Raw genomic sequence first — 12,791 nt, forward strand, 5'->3', positions numbered from 1 at the left:
GCAGAACGTGGCCTTTGGAGTTTAACTAAACTGAAGGGAAATTTACAAGCTAAATTAATTAGAAGAGGGCTCCCCTATAATTCTCTGAATATAACAGAAATGTGCACCAAGAGGGGGAAAATAAGAATATAAAGGTTACTGAATTCAAAATTCCACATTCTGGCACTGCATCAGATTGTCACCCCACTCCCCAAATTGATTTGCTTTTGCCTAAGTTCTGATCTCAATTATACATGAGGAAATCTAAAACAACTCCATCAATTTAAATTTGAGATATGTCAATTTTCACAACAGCACAACAGAGAAGAGAATTTTGCCCACTGATTCTGCAAAAGCAGTGTTAACATGCATGCTGTTCTGTCAGTCAGAACCACCCTCACCCCACATACACACACAGATTTCTGAATTGTAGGAACTCTACTGCCCACTTTATGACACCAAGGGCACACTCTGTCCAGCTGATCACCTTTTCTTTTGTACCTGTAAGTGGTGTTTGGAAAGGTGGAGTAGAACTGGAAACTTTGACCTCTGGATGCTGTGCGCAGTTCCTGCTTTTCACTGGTTAACAGTAAATTATATCCAACAATCAATCCACTGGGGAAAAGTGGTGGAGACCAACTGACTTCCACGGTTTCAGGCCCCGAACTTTGAATATCTTTAATGATAGGAGCTGAAACAGGAACTGTAAAAGACAGAAATCATTTACTGTAGACATGGTTTTTCAGAAGTGATTTTTTGGGGATGGCTGGGAGAAGATGTGGGGGATGAGTTAATATAATAGTCCATTCTTGCTGGTGTTATACGCTGCTGAGAAGTTAAATAGTAGGGCCAGGATCATGTCCTGGGGTTTCATGCATGGAAGATGCCCTCCATGCAGCATCATGGAAGGTGGAGAGTGCCAATTTTGTGTGACATTCTTCCCCTTTCCTGGCCCTTTATGCCTGCCCTTCACTGACTGTTCCAAGCAAAAGGGGTTCTGCAGAATTCTAGGAACTGGGGCAGGAAAGGGTCAGCTCTATGTGGCACCAGCCTCTGCTCAGTGCCTGTTTTTCCATGCTGGACCCTTAGATTCCTTCTCAGATGTTTATGGAGTGATCCAGCTACACAAAGGAAAGGGAGGCAAGAACCACATTGCTACAGGGTGGCTTCTGATTCCACACAGATTTAGGTTCCCAGACCCACAGATCCTGAAATCCAGGGGTCTGGTGGGCGCTTGGCCTCCAACATCCACAGCTCCCCAAAGTCCCTCCCACCAAAGGGACAATGTAGAGAAGTCTCCATGAAGTACATCTCACATAGTTTTATTCCTTCCTTTAAATAAATCCTGTGGGTTTTTCCATGGGAGGATGCAAACTGGCCCAGGAAAATTAAAACATCAACATTTCATTTAGGGACAAAAAGCACATTCAAACCTTTTATGACATTATATAGACATACATAGTTTTCCCCCACATGTCTCAGTGTTTCTTAGTTTTGCTCCAAGGGGAAAGCAAAAAAGTATTGCAAGGAAAGCACTAAATGGGGGAGAATAAATCTCATATAATCCATAGACAAGTTTCTGATACATCATAAGACCCAAACGTAACCACGGAGATGCCCCAGTAGTGTAAACATCAAGTCTGGAATGCTTACACTCGGTGATGTTCTGGAGAGCACTGACAGGAACCCCTATTTTTAATCTTGCCAACAAACTGAAAGACTGAGGTGATCTCTCTGCCTGTAATGAATCACTTTCCATCTTTTTTTTTTTTTTTAAGATCTCATGGATACTGTTGAGTTATCACTCTCACAGATGATTCATCCCTAGGATTTATAAAATACATATGAAGAACCAGGTTCCAGTGAGGTGTACTTAGTATAGATTTGTTTCTTTGTCACCTTCCCTTCCTGTGGCTGTGAGAAATCATCTCTGTTTAATTGGAAAAACATATGAATAGGTTTATCAATCTGTCATAAATATAAAGGGAAGGGTAAACCCCTTTGAAATTCCTCCTGGCCAGGGGAAAGCTCCTCTCACCTGTAAAGGGTTAAGAAGCTAAAGGTAACCTCGCTGGCACCTGACCAAAATGACCAATGAGGAGACAAGATACTTTCAAAAGCTGGGAGGAGGGAGAGAAACAAAGGGTCTGTGTCTGTCTGTAGTCGTCTTGGCCGGGGACAGAACAGGAATGGAGTCTTAGAACTTTTAGTAAGTAATCTAGCTAGGTATGTGTTAGATTATGATTTCTTTAAATGGCTGAGAAAAGAATTGTGCTGAATAGAATAACTATTTCTGTCTGTGTATCTTTTTTGTAACTTAAGGTTTTGCCTAGAGGGGTTCTCTATGTTTTTGAATCTAATTACCCTGTAAGGTATCTACCATCTTGATTTTACAGGGGGGATTTCTTTATTTCTATTTACTTCTATTTTTTATTAAAAGTCTTCTTGTAAAACACTGAATGTTTTTTCATTGTTCTCAGATCCAAGGGTTTGGGTCTGTGGTCACCTATGCAAATTGGTGAGGCTTTTTATCCAACATTTCCCAGGAAAGGGGGGGTGCAAGTGTTGGGAGGATTGTTCATTGTTCTTAAGATCCAAGGGTCTGGGTCTGTAGTCACCTAGGCAAATTGGTGAGGCTTTTTACCAAACCTTGTCCAGGAAGTGGGGTGCAAGGTTTTGGGAAGTATTTTGGGGGGAAGGACGCGTCCAAACAGCTCTTCCCCAGTAACCAGTATTAGTTTGGTGGTGGTAGCGGCCAGTCCAAGGATAACGGATGTAATATTTTGTACCTTGGGGAAGTTTTGACCTAAGCTGGTAAAGATAAGCTTAGGAGGTTTTTCATGCAGGTCCCCACATCTGTACCCTAGAGTTCAGAGTGGGGGAGGAACCGTGACACAATCCCACACTCCTCTTGGCAGTATGATGCACTCCTGGGTCACAGGGTTTATCATAAGCCAAAGAAGGAAAATTTTGCGGGAACCTTTGTTGTTTTGTCAGCACATCACCTGAAGCCACGGGTCAAAATCCCAATAGTCAGCCCATCCTTCCATCGTTCTGAGGTAGACAAATTAGAACCACATAACTTTCTGTGAGGGGGCTTCGGAGGGGACTTTAAAAACTATGGGGCTATCTGCTGTGACTAGTTACTATAGATCCTGAGATACTTTTTGTAAGAACATGTCCTTAGCCAAAATTGCCCTCCACTCCATTGTACAAAGTGTTGTGCACCCATTTGGTTGTCATCCTACCTCCAGAATGTAGCCTACACCTTTGGCTAATTTTCGATAGCACTGCCTTTAGTTCTGAAAGCTTTTCCCCATTTCCTTCAGCACAAGAGGCGCTATATAAATCTAAATTCATTATTACTATTAATGTCTAAACTTTTAGAAACTTAGCCACTTAAACATCTAAAATCTTTTGAGGTTCAGCCACGTCTAATTTAAATATAACCTAATGATTTACATAACAGGCTCACAACCAGCGCAATACAAGTGAATGCAACAAAAAGGAACTTGAACAAAGATTCGTTTTATGCCTCAAACGAAGGGTTTGCACTAACACTTTAGTTATAGTTGCTTAAGGGTCTACCCTTATCCAAAGCCCAGAGAATAGAATGGAAAGACTCACATTGATTTCAATGAGCTTTGAAGCCTAAAGCCTAAAACGAGTACTATTTCTCCTTTCCCCTACTGAACACCAGTATCAGTTTCTGCAAAGGGGAGCACAGATCAGTGTTCATGTCGCACCCCCCATCAGTACCCAACCCAAGCCAAGGAAGCTAATGATCCAACCAGCGGACCAAATTTTTGTGATGCATCCTGGTCATGTGCCACCTGGAGCATGTTGTGCATAGCCTAGGAAGAAGACTTCTGCAAATACAGGGAACTTTAAATCTCCGGTGACTTCCAGTGTTACCACAGGATGAGATTTAACATGCAATTAGATGCGAGTTGGAAAAGTAACAAGGTGTACCTTCACTATGTCTTATTGATATATATAAGCATATTTCCTATCAACGTGAAGCAGGGTCTACATCACTAATAGAAAGAGAGCTCACAGCCTGAAGCTGGTTCTATCTGAACGCTCCAGTTAGTGCATCGTTTCTTATGTCCATTTTATGACAAACTGGTAAAGTAGCCATTAAGTTAAATGGTTACTTAAAGCCAAATTGCAGACAAATATTGTGAAATTTGCTTAAACTAATATTGCTTCTTTCCATAGCAAGAATGTTACTAAATTGATAGTTTCTTCCTGCCCTGGTGCTCTGAACCTCACCTAAAAGTCACTGGTTTCAGAGTAGCAACCGTGTTAGTCTGTATTCGCAAAAAGAAAAGGAGGACTTGTGGCACCTTAGAGACTAACCAATTTATTTGCTCATAAGCTTTTGTGAGCTACAGCTCACTTCATCGGATGCATTCAGTGGAAAATACAGTGAAGAGATTTATATACACACAGAACATGAAAAAATGGGTGTTATCATACACACTGTAAGGAGAGTGATCACTTAAGATGTAGGTTTTCTTTCCCCACTCACCCCTCCCGCCCCCCACTCTCCTGCTGGTAATAGCTCATCTTAAGTGATCACTCTCCTTACAGTGTGTATGATAACACCCATTTTTTCATGTTCTGTGTGTATATAAATCTCCTCACTGTATTTTCCACTTAATGCATCCGATGAAGTGAGCTGTAGCTCACAAAAGCTTATGCGCAAATAAATTGGTTAGTCTCTAAGGTGCCACAAGTCCTCATAGGAATCATAACTGAAAATTCAGCCAAAACTCTTTCAGATTAAGCTAAAGATTCTTTAGTAATATTACCCAACAGTCTGCAATTTTACAACATATAATGAACATATGCTTCTGAAAGGGATAGATAAGACAGAAAACATCATAATGCCACTAGATCAATCCATGGTATGCCGACTCCTTGAACACTGCACGCAGGTTTGGTTACTCTGTCTCAGACAAGATATATTAATATTGGTGCAGAGGTTCAGAGAAGGGCAAAGAAACTGATTAGGGATATGGAACAGCCTCCCTATGAGGAAAGATTAAAAAGACTGAGACTCTTTATCTCAAACCAGAGATGATTAAGGGGTCTACAAATATATTCCGTAGACCCAAACCTTTACAGAGATATGTTACATGGCATATGTAGCATAAAACATATGAAAGTATATATGACATAACTGGAATAAGTATATTCCCATAAAGCATTATGGGGTGCAACATCACACTGGGGTCACCCATGAATCATAGAAATATAGGACTGGAAGGGACCTTGACAGGTCATGTAGTCCAGTTCCCTGCACTGAGGCAGAACTAAATATAATCTAGACAATCCCAGACAAGTATTTGCCCAGCCTCTTCTTAAAAACATTCCACAACCTCCCTAAGTAATTTGTTCCAGTGCTTAAACACCCTATAGTTAGGAAGTTTTTCCTAATGTCTACCCTAAATCTCCCGTGCTGCAATTTAAAACCCATTACTTCTTGTCCTGTCTTCAGTGGATAAGGAGAACAATTTATTGCTCTCTTCTTTATAACAATATTTATGTACTTGAAGACGGTTACATGTCCCCCCTCAGTCTTCTGTTCTCCAAACTAAAGAAACCCAATTCTTTCAATTTTTCCTCAGAGATCATGTTTTCTAGACCATTCATCATTTTTGTTGCTCTCCTTTGAGCTTTCTCCAATTTGTCCACATCTTTCCTGAATATAGTGCCCAGAACTGGACATAGTACTCCAGTTGAGACTTAACAGTTCTGAGTCGACTGCAAGAATTACTTTACATGTCTTGCTTACAACACTCTTGTATTTAATATATCCCAGAATGATGTTTGCTTTTTTGCTTTTTTGCAAGAGTAGTATATTGGTGATTCATATTTTGTTTGTGATCCACTATAACAAACAGATCCTTTTCTGCAGTACTCCTTCCTAGGAAGTCTTTTCCCATTTTATATTTGTGCAATTGATTATCCCTTCCTAAGTGGAGTACTTTGCATTTGTCCTTGTTGAATTGCATCCTCTTTATTTCAGACCATTTCTCCAGTTTGTCCAGATCATTTTGAATTCTAATCCTGTCCTCCAAAGCGCCTGCAACCCCTCCCAGCATGGTATCATCAACAAATTTTATCAGTGTACTCTCTGTGACATTATCCAAATCATTTATGAAGATATTGAATAGAACTGGACCCAGGACAGATCAGGGGTACTGAAACAATTTGTATAGTGGGGTTACTGAGAGCCATTGAACCAAACTGTAAACACTTCATATGATGGAAACCACCTCAAACCAGGGGGTGCGGCAGCACCCTCGGCATGCTTATTTCAAGAATCTATGAGACAGGTCTCTGTGGGACCCCACTTGATATGCCCTTCCAGCTTGACTGCAAACCTTTGATAACTATTCTCTGAGTATGGTTTTCCAACCAGTTGTGTACCACCTCACAGTAGGTTAGTCTAGGCTGTATTTCCCTAGTTTGCTTATGAGCAGGTCATGTGAGACAGTATCAAAAGCCTTTCTGAAAAATCAAGATTTATCACATCTATTGCTTCCCCCCATCCATAAGACTTGTTACCCTATCAAAGAAGGATATCAGCTTGGTTTGGTATGATTTGTTCTTGACAAATACATGTTGACTGTTATTTATCACCTTATTATTTTCTAGGTTCTTACAACTTGATTGGTTATTTGCTCCATTTTCTTTCTGGGTACCCAAGTTAAGATGACTGGTCTATAAATCCCTGGGTTGTCCTTATTCCCCTTTTTATTGATAGGTACTATATTTGGCCTTTTCCAGGCCCCTGGGATCTCTCCCATCCTCCATGGATTCTCACCCAGTTCCTTAAGTGTTTTATGATGTATTTTGTCAGGCCCTGACAACTTAAAGACATCTAACTTGTCTAAGTAAGTCTTAACTTGTTCTTCCCCTATTTTAGCCTCAGATCGTACACAATTTACACTGATGTTTATCGTGCAATCACTGCTAACCTTTCTAGTGAAAACTGAAACAAAAAAGGCATTTAACATGTCAGCCATTGCTACGTTTTCTTCTGCTATTGAAATTAATAGACAGCAGATTTAAAACAAACAAAACAAAGTACTTCTTCACACAACACACAATCAACCTGTGGAACTCATCCACATGAAATGTTGTGAAGGCCAAAAGTATGATTCAGATAAGAGTTAGATAAGTTCATGAAGGATAGGTCCATCAAAGGCCAATAGCCAAGATGGTCAGGGACACAGCCCTACACTCTGAGTGTCCCTAAACCTTCCACTTCCAGAAGCTGGTACTGGATGACAGGAGATGGATCACTCAACATTACCTTGTTCTGTTCATTCCCTCTGAAGCATTTGACACTGGCCATTGTCAGAGACAGGATACAGTATGGCTGTTCTTATGAAAGTCAATGGTAAGTAGTTTTCTACTTTAGAATCATGACATCAAAACAAACTAAAACTTTTTAGCACTGCCCTTGAACTGTGACCAACAGTGTAATTACCTCCAAATGCATGAGTCCGGTAACTGGGACTAGATGGAGAATAGAGCTGCATCTGAGATGTGATGATCCAAACTACTCGAAACTCATATTCTGTGAAGGCTTGAAGGTTACTCACTGTGTACGAATGCTCAGATACTACCTAGATCAATACACATACATATAATCATTATCACTGTTCCTCTAGCTGGAATGACCATGTAGGATGTCAGTCTAGCCTGATATGACAACATAAAACAATATGTACATATTAGAATGTCACAGACCTAACTCTCTTATAAGCAGAACAAGTTCTAGGTGATTCATTTTCCTTAAATAGTATGTACTGATTCCTCCTTTAACACTTCCTTCAAAACCCACTGCCAAATTTCATCAAATATTGGATGGATGGAACACAATATTAGGTACATAGGACATAGGCCTGGAAGAGATACCCTGGGTCAGATCAAATCCCATGCTATCGCAGGCGACCCAACATACACTCCTGCTCCTAAAGTTATCAAGCTCCATCTTAAAACTAGTTAGGTTGTTTGCCCCTACTACGCCTATTGCTCCAGAACTCACTTCTCTGATCATTAGAAACCTTCTAATTTCCAGCCTGAATTAATTTTAAAGAATATTCTAATTTTAAGCAAATAATTGCTTAAAACAGTAAAATATTAAATATATTAATATCAGTAAATTTTAAATTGTTGTCACTCACCCACAGGCTTCTGGGTACTTAACAAATACACTTAAACTTAACATAATAGTCATTTTACCCAAATAAATCCAAGAACAAAAATAAACAAAAAGCATCCCCAACAATCCACCACCAACATAAAAAAAATACACAAAGAATCCCCCAATGCTTTACAATCTTAACAAAATTATACGCAAGAATCATGTCATTCACCACTCAAATGGAGCCACTTCTAGTGTGAAATGTGGCAACTATTTTATAGAGTACAAGAATAATAGAGAATAGGTGAGGAGAGGAAGTGAAGAACACCTTTCCAATTGAATCAAGACTGGATTGTAAATTAGACTAGGTTGTTTTATTAAAAGATTAATTTAAAAAATAAGTTGGAACTTATTTTGTCCTCCCTTACCTCAGCATACCTCCAGTCTCCAGGGAGCTGACTGTACTTCCACTGAATAATATATGTCACCCCAGAGATATTAGCCGACTTCCACCTCAGTGCCACATTGTGGCTTCCAATGGTAGATGCAAATGGTGCTGTGGGTGAGTTCAAATAATCTGAGGGGAAAAACCAATAAAACATGAACAGGGCTTAAGTCATTAATCCTCTCCCAGTGGTATTCTGTGGCAGCTTCTGGGCAGTAGGAGAATGCAGCAGCATTCTCTGAAGGGTTGATGTTCAGCTGGAATACACTTTGGTGGTGACACACCTAGTACATTGGGTAAAAGTAAAGTGCATCTTGCCCCAGGGACCTGGCACATTCAGCAGTTGTGAAGCTGATAAAAACATGGAAAACATGCATATCAGGAAAAGAGTTACAGAATGAACCACAGTAATGTTATAAGACAATTGATATTAATATTAACTGGGCCAAACGCATCACTGGTGTAAGTGGGTGCAGCTATACTGAAGTTAATGGAGATATACCTATCTATGTTAGTGGTGAATCTGGCCTATTATGTTAAGCTATATCCCTTAATTGGAAGCTTTGGGAGATCTGTCCATTTCTTTACTGTCCTCACTTCCTTCTCCACTCAGTGATGGGTAGAACTTTGAAGGGAAATCCCTTCCATCAAAACATTAAAGCATGTGCTTAAGGTTAAGCACGTGTGCAGTCACGTACATGCTTCAATGGGATTACTCGGATGCTCAAAGTTAAACACATGTTTTAAAATACTGGTCCCCAAACCAGCAAAGCACTAATGCATGTGTTTAATTTTGAGCACATGCATAGTCCCAGTGAAGTGTTTTACTATCGCATATGCTTAGTGTTTTGCTGGATTGGGGACCAATATTTAAATGATCCTGTGGAAGGTCATGATTGGATGACCTGTCAAATGATGAACTTGCAGATGACAGACACTACAGAAACTAGACACGGAATAAAGAATAGGACATCTTCCATTTAAAATGTTGATACCATTCTACTTAGAATTTTGCAATCAGGATGAAAGTACTATGTGTGACAAAATCAGAAATACTTTCTTAATTGGTTTGGTTTGGTTTAAGTGAAGTCCCTAGTCCATAAACAAAATCAGGGCTGCTTTTCTCAATGCATATTTGTGGAATGCCAGAATTATACTGTAACTTAAAACCATCGCAATATGGCTCCCTCCCTATGTCCTGTCATAGCTGGGAAGATCTGATGTGGGGCATTCGTGCTTTTAGTCCCTCCGATTTACCTTTCTGGGGCTGACAGCAAAACTTTTCAGAAGAATGCAACCAGTTGTGTCACTTGCTGTCCGACATCTTGTCAGAGACAGGGTTTGATCATATTAGGACACAAAGTAAAGTGTACCTGTTCAGTCATGCCTTTGAATATATTTCCATTCAGGCAAAGCATGGGTTCACTGTGCAACTTTATATAAATCTTCTTCCCCTGGTATCACCCATATTTAGTATATACATGCTTGTTTTGAAACTGAATGTGAGGCATCAAGTTCCCAAAGCAATGGGCAGCATGCGAACGCTTCAATATATTTTTATTATGATACAGCGCTCAGCAAAGCTTTTACTATAAAGCTTTGCTGAATGGAAATCCCTAAATTTTTCCAGTCAGATCGGGTAGATCCATAGGTGCTGGAACTAGGGGTGCTGAAGCTGCTGCCGCACCCCCAGCTTGAATTGGTTTCCAACAAATACAGGGTTTTCAGTTTGGTTCAGTGGCTCTCAGCACCACCATGAGACAAATTGTTCCAGCACTCATACATAGATCAGTCAGGGTGGGATTCAAATGCACTAAGCATTGGCCTAATTACTCCCATGGAAATCAAAAGGAGTTTTTACCATTAATTTCAACAGAAGCAGAGTTGGGCCATAGCTGAGTGCATTTGAAAATCCCACCATAAACTTCAGCATTTATATCCAAAAATTCCCAAGTTTCTGGAATACAGCAGCCATCTCTTTACTTTTAAGCTACACTAGCTGTGTAAGAATCAGAAAAGGAACAAGACTTTCCTGGCCCTGTTCAAAGAAAATCATATAACAAAAGCAAAAGGATACTCCTAGAAATGAGTTCAGCAGACCCTGGGTTACTACACAGCACTATGTCCATGCTTACCTTGTACTTCAGCACCATAAGCTTCCTCTGCACAGCTGCAGCCAAACTTACAGGAAACTCTCTGTATAAGACAGAGAGCTTGCCAGTTAGTATTGCTTCAATGGGATGTCTTGTTAGAAGCATCCAGACACATTTCTAATACACAGGAATACCACAAAAGTAGTTATATTCATTCTAAAAACATTAACACCTTAGGCTCATTCCAAAAATCTATTGGCATCAATGGCAGTCTTTCCATTAAGAAAAGGAGGACTTGTGGCACCTTAGAGACTAACCAATTTATTTGAGCATAAGCTTTCGTGAGCTACAGCTCACTTCATCGGCCGATGAAGTGAGCTGTAGCTCACGAAAGCTTATGCTCAAATAAATTGGTTAGTCTCTAAGGTGCCACAAGTCCTCCTTTTCTTTTTGCGAATACAGACTAACACGGCTGCTACTCTGAAACCTGTCAGTCTTTCCATTGATTTCAATGGGCATTAGATCAGGCTCTGTATTCCCTATATTGCCCATTTGCTGCAATGCAGAAATCTGGGGACAATTCCTGCTCACTTTACACATTTAAGACTTCAGTGAGAATATCTGAGGAAGGGAAGCAGAATATAGCCCATTTAACTTACTATTGATGAGAAGGCCTGAACACTGAGCCCAGCCCTTCTTGCTCCACCTATTTCTCACAAATGCTTCTTGCTCTTGGTCAATACGCTGTATTAGAAGTTTCTTTAAAAACACGTCTACCATCTAACTTCTTGTTATTATTTTTTGTCTGTGTTATAGTTGTGTCTATAGGTCTTAACCACCCCCGGAGCCCCAATGCAGCCCACACTGAATATGTATATCGTAAGTAGAGAGCCTCTGCCCCAAAGAGCTTACCATCTAAATAGAGAAGATAGACAAAGGAAGCCTCATTAGCTCTATTTTACAGCTCCACTGAACTGAGACGCGGAGGGTAAAACTTTCTAAGGCACCCAAATGACCGACAATCCTAAGCCTACTTTTAATCGTGACTTAAGCACATAGAAGCCTGAGTCTCACTGAAAGTCAATAACTAAATAAGCAATAACTCCAGCTTGCCTTTCTGACTGCTAGTCAGGAATGAGAGGGGGCTCAGGCTGGAGGGGCAGGATTTATATACATTCCCCCAGGTGTGCAGGGGCCAATCGCTTACCTGAGTCCCACCGGCCTGCCCATCAATTCAGGTGATGCCTTCTCCTCTCCCCTCCCCCTCCCGATTCCCAAAGGAGGGGAACCCTTAAAGGAGCTACTATCCTGTTTTTTATGCCAGTCCAGACAAAGCTCCCCCACCGTGAGAATGCATTTGCTTTGCTGTATTTTATTTAGGGTCATTTACACTGCAAGATTGTCTGGCTTACAAAAGCTGAAGAAGATAAAATGTCCCAGCTTTATAATCTCTGTTCATACAGCAAACAACTCTCAAGTAATAATTAACTTTGGGGTCATTAAGGTGATGTGCTATATTAGGTGGCATTGTTTGTCTTGGTAACTTTCAAAGATTCAACTGTACACACTTCCTGCAGCTCACTGAAACTGATAAGAGAAAATTGTCCTAGCACAAAGTAGAGGTTTATTTCCCAAGTTCATGCATTAAAGAAGTGGCTCTTTGTGTTTTAATATTATTAGCAAGGCACAATGTTTCCAAGAGAAATATCTTGGTAAAGGAAAAGCAAACAGTACAAATACCAGCAGTCATGCTTCTGTGTGCTGCTAGGACAGCGTTGAATTGGGTGACCAGTTGTCCCATTTTTAAAGGGACAATCCCATATTTAAGCCCTCTTGTAGGTGTCCAGACTTTTTCTTAAAAATGGGGAAATTGTCTGGTATTTTCTTCCCCCCTCCCCCCTCCGCATCAGTACTGGGGAGTCCTGCTGCTGGCCAGATCCAGGGAAAGCCCAAGATCCTCTGGCCCAGGGTGCTGGCTAGGAGGAGCCAAGCCCTGCATGTGGCAAAGCCCCGCACAGCGCAGTACAGAGAAGCCTCTCTGCCACTCAGGTAAGCTCTGGAGCATGGGGGTGGGGGGAGAGGAAGCAATTTCTATCCTGTGCCCACC

The 12,791-nt window shown here is 40.7% G+C and overlaps 1 protein-coding gene across 1 annotated transcript in view; it reads right to left on the reverse strand.

Moving 5' to 3' along the window:
* The window catches only part of ROS1 (ROS proto-oncogene 1, receptor tyrosine kinase), a 103,489-nt gene that overhangs the window by 82,282 nt on the left and 8,416 nt on the right, over positions 1 to 12,791 (reverse strand). Inside the window, exons 4-7 of the mRNA XM_073336658.1 lie at positions 10,727 to 10,787; positions 8,575 to 8,723; positions 7,487 to 7,625; positions 481 to 682 (exon numbers count right to left, since the gene is read on the reverse strand). Coding sequence (XP_073192759.1) covers positions 481 to 682; positions 7,487 to 7,625; positions 8,575 to 8,723; positions 10,727 to 10,787 — 551 coding nt within the window. The remainder of the gene's footprint in view (positions 1 to 480; positions 683 to 7,486; positions 7,626 to 8,574; positions 8,724 to 10,726; positions 10,788 to 12,791) is intronic.

This window comes from Lepidochelys kempii, chromosome 3 (assembly GCF_965140265.1).
Source record: "Lepidochelys kempii isolate rLepKem1 chromosome 3, rLepKem1.hap2, whole genome shotgun sequence".
Classification (NCBI taxonomy): domain Eukaryota; kingdom Metazoa; phylum Chordata; order Testudines; family Cheloniidae; genus Lepidochelys; species Lepidochelys kempii.